This window comes from Diceros bicornis, chromosome 10 (genome assembly GCF_020826845.1).
Source record: "Diceros bicornis minor isolate mBicDic1 chromosome 10, mDicBic1.mat.cur, whole genome shotgun sequence".
NCBI lineage: Eukaryota > Metazoa > Chordata > Mammalia > Perissodactyla > Rhinocerotidae > Diceros > Diceros bicornis.
Window position 1 is genome coordinate 85,035,098 of NC_080749.1, and position 17,379 is coordinate 85,052,476.

General features: G+C 39.4%; 1 protein-coding gene across 9 annotated transcripts in view; it reads left to right on the forward strand.

The window, feature by feature from the left end:
* Positions 1-17,379, forward strand: part of PIKFYVE (phosphoinositide kinase, FYVE-type zinc finger containing) — an 84,209-nt gene that overhangs the window by 57,667 nt on the left and 9,163 nt on the right. For 5 of the 9 annotated variants that reach the window (XM_058549733.1, XM_058549728.1, XM_058549725.1 and 2 more), the window contains 12 exons: positions 2,215-2,393; positions 3,991-4,104; positions 4,779-4,887; positions 4,992-5,146; positions 6,052-6,142; positions 8,709-8,769; positions 9,629-9,766; positions 10,544-10,664; positions 12,491-12,586; positions 14,312-14,395; positions 15,272-15,381; positions 16,989-17,153. In XM_058549733.1, coding sequence (XP_058405716.1) covers positions 2,215-2,393; positions 3,991-4,104; positions 4,779-4,887; positions 4,992-5,146; positions 6,052-6,142; positions 8,709-8,769; positions 9,629-9,766; positions 10,544-10,664; positions 12,491-12,586; positions 14,312-14,395; positions 15,272-15,381; positions 16,989-17,153 — 1,423 coding nt within the window. The remainder of the gene's footprint in view (positions 1-2,214; positions 2,394-3,990; positions 4,105-4,778; positions 4,888-4,991; positions 5,147-6,051; positions 6,143-8,708; positions 8,770-9,628; positions 9,767-10,543; positions 10,665-12,490; positions 12,587-14,311; positions 14,396-15,271; positions 15,382-16,988; positions 17,154-17,379) is intronic. The other 4 variants (XM_058549727.1, XM_058549731.1, XM_058549729.1 and 1 more) reach the window with 3 other exon arrangements.

A 17,379-nucleotide genomic window follows, 5' to 3' on the forward strand; every position in this document is an offset into this window, starting at 1 on the left:
CCAATGCTGTATGTTCTGTTTAATGTTTGTTTCTTGATTCCATTTTAGGATTTATCAGTCATTATATAAAATTAGGTACCTTGTCTAGTAAAACATATGGAGATTGTGTCTTGACAGTTCTCAGTTATGTTTATTCATTCAACAAACACTTATTTGGTGCCATCTATGTGCATGGTACTGTGCTAGGCCCTAGGAATGAAAAAAGTCAAGGTATGTCTCCTGTCCTCCAGGAGAGGAGACAGACTTGTGGCACAGTTCATGTGCCAGGATGTTTGTGTGGGTCTGAGCCTATGTCAACGTTTCTGTCTTAAGAGATACAGGTGAGACCATGTTTAAGTTGGTCTTTGTTGGTTTTCATGTACATTCTTGACAAAAGGACCATGTGTTTTATTTCTTCTGTTTTTTCTTTTCTAACTCTGGAGGAAATATTTGGTACCAACATTATGTTTATAATATATACTTTTTATTCAAATTGTTTGCAGTGCGTATGTGTGAAATTTAACTTCATTGTTATCTTAATTGGCTTATTTTGAAGTGTACTTTTGGAAGGCACATATGAGAATTACAGATAAAATAATAGTGTGACCTACATCAATATCAGTGGTTGAGGAGGGCAAAATCAAAGTTAGGTCCTTCTGCGGTAGAAACATACAGCCAGGAAATCATTTCTTACAATTATCAGTCTTAACTTTTTTTTTTTTTTTTTTTGTGAGGAAGATCAGCCCTGAGCTAACATCCATGCCAATCCTCCTCTTTTTGCTGAGAAAGACTGGCCCTGAGCTAACATCTATTGCCAGTCCTCCTCCTCCTTTTCCCCAAAGCCCCAGTAGGTAGTTGTATGTCATAGTTGCACATCCTTCTAGTTGCTGTATGTGGGACGCCGCCTCAGCATGGCTGGAGAAGCGGTGTGTTGGTGTGCGCCCAGGATCCGAACCCAGGCTACCAGTAGCGGAGCGTGCGCACTCAGCTGCTAAGCCACGGGCTGGCCCCAAGTCTTAACTTCTTATAATTGTTCTTATAGGACTTTAGTTCCTGTTAGCCAGCTGGTAATGTTTCGTTTTGTGGAATTTGTGAACTTCTGTAGATTGCCCAGTGAACTAAATGCATATCTTGTTTGATCTTTATATCTTACATACTTTGGTGTATGCACTTTATTTTAAAACAAAAACTTCCGCTTTTGAGGTTGTGTTAGAAAGGAAAAGGTAAACAGTTTTTGTTACAGAAAAATGAAAAACTTCTCTGTGTGTCAAAAAAAGTTATAACAAATAGGCCCAGACATTAGTGTACTTAATATTAAATTTATATAAGCCGCGATAATAGAAAAATGGGCAAAAGGCATGACAAAGCAATTTAACACAAGTGGCCAGTAGACGTGCAAATAAATTTTACTTGCTAGTAGTCAAAGAAGTGTAAATAAAACCAGTGAAGTACATTGTTTGTTTGTTTTTTAAGAAATCACATTTCAAAGTTTTATAATTCTGAGATTGGTAAGAAAGTGGGGAAATTGGTATTTGCAGATACTGTTGGAGGTTGTGTAAACCAGTGCACCTGTTTTGGAAGACAGTGTGGCAAAAAGTATCAAAGACCATATAAATGTTCGTGCCCTTTGACCTACCAATTCCCACTTTTATTAACTTATTCCAAGGAAATAATTATGGATATCTGTAGGTATATATATATATATATATATATATATATATATATATATATATATATATATATATATAAAAAATACACACACAAGGAAGTTCATCAGCTTATCATCAAAATGAAGAAAAACATGTAATGTCTTAAATGCACATCGGTAGGGATTGGTTAAATATGTCTCTTTAATGGGATGCTCTGTGGCCATTAAAAATCAGGTTGTACGAGAAGATTTTATGTGGGAAAATATTTGTGATATATTTCTAAGTAAAAATAAAAAGTTATGAAACTAATTACAGGAAAGCATTTTTATTTACAGATGCACTGGCTGTGCTGTACGTGTTTGTGTGTAGAGGGAAAGTACCAGCATGTTAACGATGGCGGTGGGGTTGCTTGTGACACTGCTCTCCCCAGCCATCTCTAACTCCACCGCCTTCAAACCTGTCTTTGTTTTTCCAGTTTTCTGCAGTCAGAATATATTAGATTTATACTAGAAAAGAAAATACATTGTTTTTTAAAAGTTCTCAAAAAAACGTGATTAGGTAACAAAGGATTTATGCTGAATTTCAGGTAACGCCAGTGGTTGCTCTTTCCAGTGAGTCCTGGTCCATGTCATTTGCCAAATACCTTGAACTGAGGTTTTATGGGTACCAGTACACGCGTAGAGCCAATGCTGAGCCGTGTGGTCACTCCATCCACCACGATTATCACCAGTATTTCTCCTATAACCAGATGGTGGCGTCTTTCAGGTGAGAAGTCAGAGCGACCTTGAACACAATCACAGACTCCCTGGAAGGCTTTGTACTAGATGAATTAATTTGTGGTGTTTGTTGTTCCCTACCCTCATCCTTGCAAATTCAGAGGGCCATATTTTGCTAAGAGCTTTCAGGGTTACTGTTTTATCTAATCCTTACCCTAAGAAATAGGTGTTATTATTACCCTCACATGGAGACCTTATAGCTCGCTTAGAGAGCTAGTGAGTGATGGGGTCATGCGATGAACTAGGAGATCTGCTGCTGCAGATGTTACTCTTAACCACTGCTTTTGCATCTGAGAGTTTGTCAGAAGTTTTGCTGACATTAAGTAGCATAAGGATAATCAGATATTCCGGATAGAGCTAAAGTCACTACTTCAAAGAATGGGTAGTTAGACTGTGGTGTTAAATGACTTGAGAAAGCCTTCAGGGTCTGCCTTCAGAATGCATCCAGGGTCTGCACGGTTCTCACCAGCCCCACCGCTCCTCTGGACTGAGCCTCTTACGCTCACTGGGTCATCGCAGGAGCCTCACCAGTCTCCCCTACAGCCTCTTCTCAACACAGCAGTCACAGTGATCCTGTTCACTGGAAATCAGCTCGGCCTCTCCTGATAAGCTAGACTTTCCAGGGGTGTGTTTCTCACCCTGCGTGAAAGCCAGCGTGTTTATGGGTCTGTGAGCGCCTACGTGCTGTGGCCGCTCAGACCCCTCTGTGCTCCCCTCGCTTGCCTGCTGCAGCCTTGCTGGCCTCCTGGCTGGGCCTCAGTTATGGCAGGAGGCTCTTCCTCTCTGAAGTGCTGCTCCCCAGATACTGGCCTGCTGTTCCTTACTTCCTGCAGGTCTTTGTTGAGATGTCACCTGCCCTGACTCCTCTCACCCCTGGCACTCTCTGCTTCCCTTTTCTGCTTTATTTTTCTCCTTAGCACTTCCCATCTGATATGATATATATTTTAGGTATTTATTTATTTTGTTTATTGCCCAAATCTTGTATTCCTGACTCATAGGTCAGGAATTTTGGCTCTTGTTTGGTGCTGTATCCTCAGCACCTAAAACAGCATCTGACACATAATAGGCCCTCAGGAAATATTTGTAATTGGACCCTATTTCCTTCTTTAAGCAAGAGCTTTTAAAACCATGAACGTAGGGCCTAGGAGGGTTATAGCTGTATACTAGACAGCATGAACCCTCAGGCGGAGAGGAAAGAAGGACTGGGAGAGTCTCAGGAGCTGGGAAGGTGTGAATACCTGTGTCTAGGCTCCTTGTAGGAAGGAGTTCCTCTCCTCATTCATAGAGGTTTATTTCCCAGTCTTGTGTTTCTAAAGCACATGAGGACAGCCTTGGGGGGTAAATGATGACATCACAGTGCAGTGAAAAAACAAACAAAACAAAATTCTTCCAAAATTGGGGAGGATATTTATAATGGTTGAAAATTGTCTTCAGTATTTTTATGATTGTTTTTAAAATGCAATTTTATAGAAACTTTATTCTCTCTTGTGGCTCATAAGATTTAGTTGATGATCACGATATACCTCTATTCAAAATATTAAAATATTTTTCACTTTTCTACTGTTACTTGTATTTTCTTCTCTCAGTTATTCTCCCATTCGGCTTCTTGAAGTATGTGTTCCACTCCCCAAAATATTCATTAAACGTCAGGCCCCATTAAAAGTGTCCCTTCTCCAGGATCTGAAGGACTTCTTCCAAAAGTAAGTTTTAGTTTCTTTGATCATCTTTTTTTTTTTTTTTGGTACTCTCCATAATCTACAGCTATTTTGTATATCAAGTTTGTTCGTTTAGCTTTCTTTGAAAACATAAATAACTGTATTTTTCTAATTGTATGTTATATATGCCTGATGTAAAAAAAGAAAAATGTAGTCAATACATAAAAGTATTAGAAAAGAACTTAAACCCTCTCAGGCGTAACAACTGTTAACATTTTGATGTACATCCTTTCAGGTCTTTTTTCTTCTACAAAACTGTAGATGATGATTTTTTTTTTTTTTTTGTGAGGAAGATCAGCCCTGAGCTAACATCTGATGCCAGTCCTCCTCTTTTTTTCTGAGGAAGACTGGCCCTGACCTAACATCCGTGACCATCTTCCTCTACTTTATATGAGACTCCGCCACAGCATGGCTTGCCAAGCGGTGCGTCGGTGCGCGCCTGGGATCCGAACCGGCGAATCCTGGGCCGCCGCCACGGAGCGCGCGCACTCAACCGCTTGCGCCACTGGGCCGGCCCCAAGTAGATGATTCTTACTTAGATAAAACATGTTATGGTTAAAGTTTTGTGTGTGACATCTATTTTTCTATTTATGTGAGATTAGACAATTTGATTTCAGCTTTTCTAAAGTGTTTAATATTCTTTATGTTTATGTTATTAGAGTTTCACAAGTATATCTTGCTGTTGATGAAAGACTTGCATCTTTGAAAACTGATACGTTTAGCAAAACAAGAGAGGAAAAAATGGAAGATATCTTTGCACAAAAAGAGGTAATTCATTTCTTTGACAGAAACCCAAAAGTTAGCTATTAACTCACTAGAAGTTCCTTTTAGGGTGTGTCTCAGATTACCAGAATTGTTTGTGTTCCTTTTAGATGGAAGAAGGCGAGTTCAAGAACTGGATTGAGAAAATGCAGGCAAGGCTCCTGTCTTCCTCTCTAGACACCCCTCAGCAGCTGCAGTCGGTCCTGGAGTCCCTCATTGCCAAGAAGCAAAGCCTCTGTGAGGTGCTGCAGGCCTGGAATAACAGGTGTGACTCTGCAGCCCAGTGTTTGTTTAGTATTATTGCAGAATTTGCTCTGCCACAATGTTGTTAATTTAAATGTCTTTATTAATTATGGATGTTTCATTTTACCCTCAAGTTGTAGAAGCTTTTATTTTCTGTCACCACTACACCCCCCACCTCTTTTCATCCTTTAAAATATATATACTAATCTTTAGGTAGTTTGTGAACATAAAACAAAGATGAGAACAGCCTTCAGTGCTGTTTCAAATACTTACAGTGTGTGTGTTCATTGAATCTAAGATCTCTGAATTAGTATAACACCAAGTGATTCTTGGTTTTTAGGCCAGAACTTTCAAATCCATTACTATATGTATCTTATACCTTTATTTAAATATTTATTTTGAGGACTGTTTCCCTTTAATGCTTGTTTAGAAGTTCAGTTAGATTATTATATTGTTTATGTTTTGAACACTGTGCTGGGCACTAAGGAAGCACTAGATGGAGTTCGCTTTTATTTGGTCTTCTGAGTCCTGCACTGCGAATGCCATCTTCATTGTACAGAGGAGGAAACTGCAGTTTTAAGAAACTAAGGGATTTGCCCGAGTGATGTATCTGTTAACTCTCAGAGCGGGGCTGTGTGCCCAGGTCTGTTGGTCTCTAAAGCCATGTTTTTTGCATTATGTTATGCTGTCTCTTTTGATAACTTGCTTTTATAACTGTAGTCATAACAGTAATAGTTCTTTATTGGTTGATTAGAAATAAGACAAAAAACTTAGTCTTAATTATTTACAACTTTAAAATCTATTGCAATTGAAATAGGAAAATCTAATTATTGTGGTTTCAAAGCTGTAAGCAGAAAAGTTGTAAATGCTATTCAGGATATTAGAAACAAACCATATGTATTTTTTCTTTTTTTACTTTAACTGTAGGTTGCAGGACCTTTTCCAGCAGGAAAAGGGTAGAAAGCGGCCTTCAGTTCCTCCAAGTCCTGGGAGACTGAGGCAAGGGGAAGAAAGCAAGGTAATAAAATGTAGTTTTGTCTTTGGGATTTCTTTGATATAAGTATTGTAATTAATTTCATTTATGACATCAGAAGTGGTAGTTTAATTCATAGTTTATTAATAAACAGGGTTTTTCACTTTGAAGTTGTGAAGTTTCAAGGAGACATAACCTAGATTAATTTTTTATCTTAGCCTGAAGTAAAATGTTATAAGTCATTTATTTGAAACATTTATCAGAAGCTACTGTGCACTAGTGTCAGTGAGGGTTGCGTCATGGTGGCAATAGGTGCTGTAGAGAAGAAGTTGTGGACACTTCGAGTGTAGAATAGAGTCCTAGTTTATTTTACTATGCGGTTTTGGGTGTTCTTTATCTCTATGCTTAAGTGAGAAGCTTTTCTTGGAGTCAGACGTGCTACCATTGTGCCACAAGGTCCTGAGAAGCTTTCGTTAAGGGGTCTGCACTGGGTTATTTCTACACATTGATTTAATTAGTCTTTCCTAACTGTGTTAGTTTTCTCTTTTTGTGTAACAAATTACCACAAACTTAGTGGCCTAAAACACAAATTTATTATCTCACGGTGGGTCGGGGGTCTGGCATGGGGTAACTGGGTTCTCTGTGCAGTCTTACAGCTGAAATGTGGTCACGGCTGTTATCTGAGGCTCAGGGTGCCTTCCAGGCTCGTCCGGGTTGTTGGCAGAATTTGGTTCCTAGTGGTTGTAGGACCGAGGTCCCCCGTTTGTTGCTGGCAGTTGACTAGAGGCGATTCTCAACTCGTAGAGGCTGCCTGCATTCCTTGCCATGTGGCCCCTTCCATCTTCAAAGCCGAAAACAGTGTGTCGAATCCTTCTCCTGCTTCCCATTTCTGAATTCTCTCTGACCTCTAGACACAGGTTTGAAGGTCTTGTGTGATTAGGTCAGGCCTACCTGGATAATCTCCCTTGTTTAAGGTTAATGGATTGGGGACCTTAAATACCTCTCAAAATCCCTTCATAGCAGTATCTAGATTAGTGTTTGATTGAATAACTGGGAGGCGTGTGTGTCTACCAGGGGCAGGATTCTTGGGGGCTGTCTTAGAATTCTGCCCACCATGCTAACCATATTTCAGATGAATTGCTGTCAGTATAAGGGTTTAATATTCTGATATCATGAGGGCTTTTGAGAGAATATTTTCTTTTTGTCAAGTGTATCGTGTCATGTAGATGCTATAGAGGTCATTTTCATGGAATGATGGATCCAGGTGCCTTAGATCTTGTGTTATTTTGTAATATGTAAATGAATTCTTCCTCTTTGTCTCATAAACAACTGTGTAGGAATCACTTTTCCTTAAAGTTTAGGTGAGAGTAAGAATACGGACTACTGAGGAGGATTTGTGTGTTAGTGTTTGTCGAGTAGTCTGGGCTGCTCGTGGCTGGCACAGACTGCTAGTGGCCTTTCTAGTTGCCCACTGAAGACACTTCAAGGCTAGTTGGTAAGACCTTTAGTTATAGTATGTAGGCATAGAACCATTCAACAGATGAGCATCTTCTTGAAAGGTTGAAAGTCGATTTGAAGATCTGTAGCACTACCTTTCTGTTCGTCCATTTGATAACTAGTTCTTGAGTGCTTTGGGGTCTGTTCTGGGTACCAGGTGTCCACGTGTGAACAGAGGCCATAGTCAGCGTCCCCGTGGAACATTTGTCTAATGAGGAGGAGACTGACAATAAATAAGTGGACTACTAAACATTTAAAAAATAAGTGGAGAAAAAGGCTTGAGGAAAAAAATAAGGGCAATGGAGAGTATTGCGAGGGAAGTGGGGTGGTGGGTTCTTTTATCTGGGTGGGCGGGGAGGTCTCTCTGGTATGTGAGCAAATCTGAGAATGTTGTAAGCGGTGATCTGAGAAATGACTTTGTGATCAAGTTGTACACAGGGCTTAGGGTCATTCTAATTGTACCTTATCTGTGGATAATGGGACTTGAGAAGGTCCCATGGATAACAGAAGGTTACCAGACCTAATGGATAATCATATGTGGTTCCTAGATGCTCTAATGCTAAGTGAGCCTACTGTTTAGATCAATATTCTCAGTGTGGTTCAGAGACCCTGGGGGTCCAAGACCCTTTCAAGGGTTCTGCAAGTTTCCCTCTCCAACTACATGTCGGTGTGAGGCTAGATTTTCTTCATATAGTTCAATCGTAGTAGTGTAGCTCAGCAGGTTAACTGCAGAAGCGAGAGATGAATCTAGCCATCCTATTAAGCTAGACATTAAAGTATTTGTAAAGGTGTAAAACAGTGCCACTCTTAGCAATTTTTTTTGAAAATAGCTGTTTTTTTAATTAAAAAATGTTATGTTCATATGTAATGGGTTTATTGTTATTTTTAAATGAATTAATAAATGCATATTCTAAAACTTTGTCAGTTTTAATTTTTAATAAGGTAAAAATTGAAAGGTAGACCCCACATAAACAAAAGCTATCTGAGTGTTTTAATAATTATTAAGAAGTTGAAGGGGTCCTGAGACCAAAAAGTTTAAGATTCACTGGGTTAAGAAATTTTTTAAATGTGATTTTAGTGTTTCCTTAAGAACAAAGTGTTTAATTCTGTACAGATAAGTGCAATGGATGCATCTCCGCGGAATGTTTCTCCAGGACTTCAAAATGGAGAAAAAGGTTGGTCCTTGAGTCTGGTGATCACTGCCATGGATATAAAGACATTTCTTAGTCTATAAGTTGTTTTTAACTGCTAATTTTGAGAATATTTTTGGGTGCAGTTGTTCATAGACTTTTTTCCCTACCTGTAGAGCATTTGTAGCACTGTCATTTAAGATTATCATAAGGTGTATTGCAGGAAGGTAAGTTAGGATGTAGAAATAGTAAATAGAGAAGGCTGCTGTGAGGGGAAGAACAAAACAGAAAAAGGGAGATGGAATTTCTCTTTTGGTTGTTCCAAAGTCAACTCCCAGTTTTCACTGCAAAAAATCTTACGAAGTTTAATTTAAATTTTTTGTCACTAAAATCTTTTCTAGACTTAAGCTGTCTTCCACAGTATTTCATTGAATAACTTGGTGCCATCCTAGAAATTTGTAGGGAAATTTACTTAGACTATCTTTGTAGAACAAGAGCTCAACCCATAATTCTTGGCATTTTTCTATTATAATTAGGTAAATTTTCCCCTGAGAAGAAGCATGTGATTTTTTTCCAATAGTGTCATAATTTCATTCCCTATTAAAGTTGAATGGGCTAATATCAGGTAGGCATTATGGTCTCGTGCACAGAATATTGGAAGAAGTCAGACTGGGCTGCAGTCTCTGAGCTGTCTCTGACCTGGTTGTGATCCAATCATCTAACCTGTCTGAATTTTTGTATCCATTCTAAAATAAGTGCTAAAATGGCCTCAGTAATTTTGGAGAAGCTGAAATTCTTTGCTTTGTGGAGTAGAAATATGAGTTGGCATTTTAAAAACATTCCTTGCTCGGTAGAAATGGACTTAATGGTTTTAAATGACTCACTGAAGTTTGTTTTTCTCTAGAGGACCGCTTCTTAACGGCCGTCTCCAGCCAGGGCTCCACCTCTTCCGCCCATCTCCAGTTGCCCAGTCCCCCTGAAGTCCTGCCGGAGCCGGCAGGGGGAGGGCCCCCCGAGCCAGATGCAGCCAGCAGTTCCGAAGGTGCGGTTCCCGTCGCTATCGCTGCTGTTCCTCCAGGAGAGAGGGGCCTGTGCGCACTCTCACACCTTGGGGTTCTAAGTGTGATACTTGCGGCAAGTGCGCTTTCAGATACAGCTGTTTACATGTCGCTTCTTGGGTTGCACTAGTTGACGTGTAAATATCTGAGTAATAGAATGTTATTCAGCTTCATCTACTTTCTGGGGATATTACTTTCTTAAGCCCCATAAAGCACATGATCATTGCCTTGTAAAAAGATAAGGGAAATTGCGACCATTTCTCCAATAACAAATATTTGTTCACTAATAGCAAATTTATGCCTTGCTTCTCTCTTTCCTTGCTTTCTGTTTAAGCAGTAACCACTTAACAGTAGTGTAAACTTTAAAAATAACTTTTAAATTGCAGTTAAACTCAAATGTAATACCACAGTGCACGTAATTGGGTTGAACTGGCAACATGCTGTTCGTGCGTGCCTAGGCAGCGATTATGTCATGCTGCCGCAGGCCCCTGCGATGGTAAGAAACTGTGGATTCTAAGGTGGTCTCAATTCCAGGATGTTTGTGTGAGAACATGAGCCCTTGGAGTCAGTGCTGTGTACGCTTCACTGTTGCTTCCTATTTCAGCCTGTAATAGTCATTATACCTGGATCAGAGCCGCAATTGGTAATTGTGGAGTGCATGTTTCCGTGTTCCAAAAAGGAAAAGAAAGAAAGCTGACTCTTTAGACTTTTTTTTACTCCTTCTGAATATTAACGTATAAGTAGAATATTTTTCATCCTAGATGTGTTTGATGGACATTTGCTGGGATCCACAGACAGCCAGGTGAAGGAAAAATCAACCATGAAGGCTATCTTTGCAAATCTGCTTCCAGGAAATAGCTATAACCCTATTCCATTTCCTTTGTAAGTATTATAAAAGACAGTGGCTGTTGGGTGGTTTTTTTTCACTTAATTTTAAAATCTCTCTTTGTAGATTTACTCTCTACATATTTAAATATGTTTATTTAACTGTATATATGTATTTTTCAATCCTAAATTACACTTCATTATAGTAAAAGAAATGTCTTTTGGTATAATGTAGTTTGTAGAACATGTAAACATTATTATATGGTAGATGAGTGGATGAAAAAAGCAGTAACTAATGTTGCTTAATGCTTAAGATGACTGTTTCTGAAATAATTGTTTATGTGTATATGCTTGAAGACATACTGCTCCATCTCTTGATCTCATAATCCATCGTAAAAACATATTGTGGTCGTATATGAGGATGATGGGACTGTCCCAGTAGCCTACTGGGACATGGTGCTTTTCTAGTAGTGGTGGTGAGTTACAAGTGTTCAAGTAATCCTGTTTGTACTGGGCTCGCTCAGAGTGGGCGGGCGGAGGCTGGCTGGGAGAGTTTGTTTTGCTTCCACTGGTTGACCTGTTTGCCGTCAGATGCCGCTCTTGTTACAGTGGCACAAGTGTATCCACAGGTGGACCTTTGCTGACAAGGACTTTGTTCTTAACTGACTTATGTGTTATTTATTCAATCAATATTTAAACTTACTGACTGCCAGCTCTGGTGCCCCGGGACGTAAAACAAAGTTAATAAGGAAAGGCACTGCTCTCAGAGCTCACAGCCCTTGCAGTGTAGGAGGAGACGCAAAGACTCCCAGTGCGAGGCTCCAGCCTGCTGTGGAAGCGGTGCGTGCGAGGTCCCTGTTTTCTCTGCCTCAGACTCGAGTATCTTTGTTTTTTGGCGGAGTTATGGTCCCACCTGTTTTAAGGCCTTTGCACTTGCCCTCCCTCTCTTCTTAGTCATCAGCTCCTGTGCGTGCTTTCTTGGGAGAACTCGGTGAGCCCCTCCCGAGCGCCCTGCCCCACCCACGTTGGAGCTTTGTGCTCTGTGCTCATGGTCCCCCATGGCACTCGTCACAGAAGGCGAGCGTACTTATTTGTAGAGTGCCCTGTGAGCTCGCCCAGGGGCCTGTTTCCTTGGCTTCGTGTTGACATCTTGCACCTGTCAGGTGCTTAGTGGTGGTTTTTCTTGTTGTATCTCTGGCACCTTAGGTGCTCAGTAAATAGCTGTTACCTGAGTGAATGAATGCTGTCCTTGAGGGTTTAGGGTGGAAGTCAGGGAAGCAAGATTGGGGTTAAAGTGGAGTCACACCGCTGAGTTTCCATGGATAATAGGAGAGCGGCTGCATTATTTATTGTTGGTACATTTCCACAATTTCCAGAAGACTTTTCTTTCATGCTTATAGTAGAACAAAATCTTACACTTCTGCTGTTCATTGTAAATGCTTTTGGAGGTAAATATGGCCCAAAGTCTTGGCGGTATAGAAAGCTTTGTCTGGAGTGACTATTCCAGAACCCTCTGATTTGAACACTAATTCTGGTAATTTTCAATTGCCTTCAGAAACTTTCTGCTGATAAATTTTCCTTTGCTGTTTGGTTCAAGAACTGCATACATTTTGGCTTACTTAATTCCTTTTTTTTGATTGAAGTATAGTTGATGTACGATATTATATTAGTTTCCGGTGTACAACATAGTGATTTGATGTTTATGTACGTTACGAAATGATCACTATGGCAAGTCTAGTAACCAACTTAATTATATTCTTATAATTGTGCAGTATTTAGTTAACTTAAGATTGTCCTGAGATTTTCTTCTAATGTGTTAATGGTTTATATATGTGATTTTCTGCTAATTTTGTTCTCATTTATGTATTTAAACTTTCGAGCAGTGATCCAGACAAACACTACTTGATGTGCGAACACGAGCGGGTGCCCATTGCCGTCTGTGAGAAGGAGCCCAGCTCCATCATCGCTTTCGCTCTCAGGTATGGCTCGTGGGCCTTGTCACCTGTGGTTCTGTCGATATTCTACGTGTATCTATGAATCGCCTTACAGTTAAGGTCTGTCATGTAGAGTAGAGCAAAATGATTACATAGAAGTAAAAGTGTGTATTATTTGGGCATGATAGCTTATTCTCTTTGTATCTGAAGATGTACTCTTTACCCAAACAATTACAGGATGGTTCTTAAGCAAGCTCCTAATAACTAAATTGACTAGGCAAGTTATTTATAATCCTTATGTCCTCTAACCATTCTCTGTATTATCATATGTATCTCTTCCTTCGACTTACGTACTGACGTAATACTTGCAGCATGTCTGCCTTATATCATCTGATTATCTTTTCTGTGCTCTTCATTCACTTCTTTCCTGCTTCCCACACACAGCAGGTCGTTTCCTTACTTAGAGTAATGCTGTTCCTATGCCTTAGCCCATTTACATGCCCACAGTTATCACATGTCCTAAAGAAGACTCCCTTTTTAAAAATATTCATATATTATGTCTAAAAGAACAAAGCTTTTTAATCTCAATAGTATCTTGGCAGTGGTAGAACTTCGTTTAAGTAGAATCTAAGATATTTCATTTTTTAAAATTTTTTTTTTCTATTGGAAGACATTTAAATTGTAATTTTTCTATTTATATATTTGTTATAAGGAGTTCACTTATTCAAAATATGCGAATGTCTACACTATGTGGTATATACTAGGTATCGGGTCTACACCGGTAAACAAGATAGATTTCTGTGCCTCAGCATTTATGGCGCTTAGAGTTTACTGTTTGGATAATGAGGAATTTTTTTCCTTTAGAAGATTCCATATGATAAATTTTTTATCTTTGCCTTTTGGCCTTTATGAAGATAGTATTTGCTTCTTGCTTTATTGCTTAGTCGTACTACATTGATAGATAAGAAAGTCAACCAGCTCGAGAATGTATTTTGTACTATTAGGAAGCAAGTGTTGCAGGGCCGGCCCCGTGGCTTAGCGGTTAAGTGCGCGCTCTCCGCTGCTGGAGGCTCGGGTTCGGATCCTGGGCGCGCACCGACGCTCGGCTTCTCCGGCCATGCTGAGGCTGTGTCCCACAGACAGCAACTAGAAGGATGTGTAGCTATGACATACAACTATCTACTGGGGCTTTGGGGGGAAAATAGATGAATAAAATCTTTAAAAAAAAAAAAGGAAGCAAGTGTTGTAATTAAGGTCACCTTTTTCAATATCTTGGACTCTAAGATGCTTCTCTTGTTCCCTGACATCTGATTGATCTAAATCAGCTCCCAGACCACTAGTCCAAGAGTTGGATTTTTTTGAACAATGCAACATAAAATTTTTTTTCTTAAAATTCAGTACCTTTAAGTAGAAAAGCACTCTCCAGTTCCTTTCCTCTCTATCATGGTACACCCTGCAGTTTCATACACTTGTATTAGCTGCTCATCCTAAACAGGTATTTGCTCTAAATGTTAGTACGTCAGTCTTGTTTAGGATATTGACACTGGTTGGCGTGTGGGTCGTGTTTTGTATTATTCTCTGTGAAGACATTGATCCTCTTCGTGAAGCTTCTACGTGATAACTTTTGTTAGTTAACTCAAATGTTTTTGTTTAATTATGGACACTTAAAATGATTGTGTTTTTCTAATGCAAAGCTTATTCTAAAGCATGAAATTTATTTTAAAAGAAGAGCTTACTGTTTAATATTTTCCAACCCATTTCTACCCTAAGTTGTAAAGAATACCGAAATGCCTTAGAGGAATTGTCCAAAGCAACTCTGCGGAACAGTGCTGAAGAAGGGCTTCCGACAAATAGGTGATCCATAATTGTGTAGAATCTGTTTTAATGTAGCTATGTCATCATTTTCTAAATGCTCATACATCAGTTATGTTATAGCATGTCATCACATGAATGTTTCTAGGGTACACACAGTGACATTCATGTCTAGTCAAGAATTGGTAGAACAAAACTCAAGTACAGCAGAAGATCTGGAACAGCCCCTAGCATACAGTTTTCTGATCATTGCCATAGAAGTTCAATGTATATTACAGATTTCAGCTTTCAACATTTGTAATTCTCTTTATTCTTTTCATATAAATAACAGTAACTTGTGAAATTAGTAAACTACTGCTTGACTTTGTAATTTAAAGTATTTGTGAACTTTTCTTAATAATTAAAGATCCTAATAGTTAAAAAACAAAACCAAACCCCCAAAACCAGTTCTTTTAGTATGTTCAGTATTTTACATGTTTAGACAGAAATTGTCATAGGCTAATTATTTTCATTCTGACTGACCTAGGTTTTCCAACTTTACGAACCTGATAAAATTTGCTCTGAATTATATATTATCATGGTGACTAGCATGAGAAATATGAAATTGGTATTTTCTGTAATTGTTTGACTTAGAGGTGCTAATATTGCTCTAATGGACTTTGGAAAAATACTGTAACAGCCTGTGCTTTCACGTATTTTTCTGTACACTTTTATAGTTCTAACATTCTGCTCTTCTTCCTAAGTCCAGTAGACATTTCCAGACTTCTTCTTCCATGTCCTAACTGGTGTTTATGTAAATTATGAATTAGATTTCTGGTACTGTGGGGACGGTGGGGAGTAGGTTAATGTAGGAATGAAGTACTTGCTATTTTCTGTTGGAGTAGTGTAGGACTAACTTTGCTTTGCGTTTCATTTCAGTACCTTCGACAGCAGACCGAAGAGTGGCAGTCCTGTGAGGTTACCTGAGTTCAGTGGAGGCTGTCCAAACCGCGCAGCAGAGGCTGAGCCACAGCCAAGTAAGAGCACAGGTGCAGGAGGAGTTACTAGTTGTGTTTGTAACTGTGGTTTGGAGAAGAAAACACATTAAATAAGAAATGCCATCCGGCACGGATTTATTACTTCTGGTCTTTGAAATATAATATGGATTTTAAATTTTTTATATATCCTCTTTTATACATATTTTGCTTTTCTTTTATTCTTACCTTAAGTTAGTTGAATTTGAAACTCCTAGAAGCTCGTAGGTCTGTGCAAGAAGCAGCAGGACCTGCCTTCCTAGCTGCAGCTTTGACTGTAAAGTGTACAAACTAATAAATAGAACAGCCATGTTTTTGTCATTTGTGAAAAGAACTTTTCCTGCATTATCTCCTTTAATCCCCACAATAACCACATAAGAGTTATTTGACGTATCCCCATTTTTCAGAAAGAAAGTTAAGACTTAGATTAAGCAGTTTTCTCAGGGTTATACAGGTAGTGGGGAGCTGGGATTTGAACTTGGGTTTCCTTGACTTTGTCAGGCATATGTTCACTACCAGTAACAGAAAACTCAAGTGACTATTGGGGCTTAATAAACAAATGACGGTTATTTTTCTAAATCAGCAACGTCTGCAGGTGGGCAGTTGCTGGCATTGGTTCAGCTACTCAGCATTGTCATGACAATATGTGATAGTTTCTCTATGATTCTCTTGAGTTTTATTCATGGTCAAAAATGTTCCACTTATAATGTCTGCATTTGAGGCAGAAAGAGGGAGGTACAAGCGCAGCTGTTCCCTTTTGTTAGGAAAGCAGAGGCTTCCCTTCAGTTTCATTGGTTTGAACTGAGTGTCACAGCTGCCCCTCCGTGCAGAGGAGACTGAGGAAGTGGTGAGCAGCGGTGTCCCCGTGGGCTGATACACATCATGACTATTCCCTGGGGCTCTGCACATTGCTGCCCCAAACAAAAGTGGAATTCTGTTAGCAAGGAAGGAGGTGGGATTGGATATTAAAGAGGCCATTTGGTGTCTGCTACCCTAAGTAAGCCCTTTATGATTGACAGTTGATGTGGATTTTGTAAATGGTAAATGTACAAGATTAGAATCCTATATATTAATGATATGATGAAGCTCAAAACTAAGAATAAAAGTCTAGAGCAAGCTTTAGTAATATTTTTGGTCATCCTGTACTACTTATTTTTTGAAAAATGCTAAAAATGAAACCTTATATTTTGCTGTTAAAATGTAGGAACACAAATGATATAAAGATATTACCTTTAACTCTGAATTCTTGTAGCCTATAATACTGTTTCTATTAGTTTAGTTAACTGTACTGTAATACCATAAGAACTCAGCCCTAACATAATCATGTTGCTTAAGATATTATGACTGCTTTGGAAAGATTTTTCAAAGGCTCTCTGTATATTGTCTCACATTTTGATATACAGCTATCTGAGCATTGCTCTTCTATGTTTCTCATAATAAGTGCTTGACTGCCCCCAAAACCCCTAAACATGTGGAATAATAATCTGTGCAAATGAAACTATCACTGTTACTCATACTCATTATCCTCATATAATGGTTGCTGCTGACAAAGGAATGAGTTGAACGTTTTTATTTTCCCACTTGCAGTGACCTGTACTTAATATGTTACCTCTTATTTTTAGCCAAAAAGGCTTCTGGAATGTTATCCTTCTTCCGAGGGACAGCAGGGAAAAGCCCTGACCTCTCTTCCCAGAAGAGAGAGACCTTACGTGGAGCAGATAGTGCTTACTACCAGGTTGGGCAGCCGGGCAAGGAGGGGACGGAGAGTCAAGGCCCTGAGCCTCCAGGTGTGTTGAAGGAGACCAAATGCGCTTATCCTAGGCTTCAGTTTACTCACTGTGGTTGCCTCTGTTCCTTTGAGCCTTAAGAGAGAATTCTTACTGCTGAAACCAGGGCCTTCCCTCTCTCTGCACACCCCAGGGTGGCAGAGTGGAGCTCCACCCGGTGTCAGATGACGTTCCACCACGCCCTGTGTGGTAGAATCAGAAATCTTTAGTTTCCATTCCTGTAAAG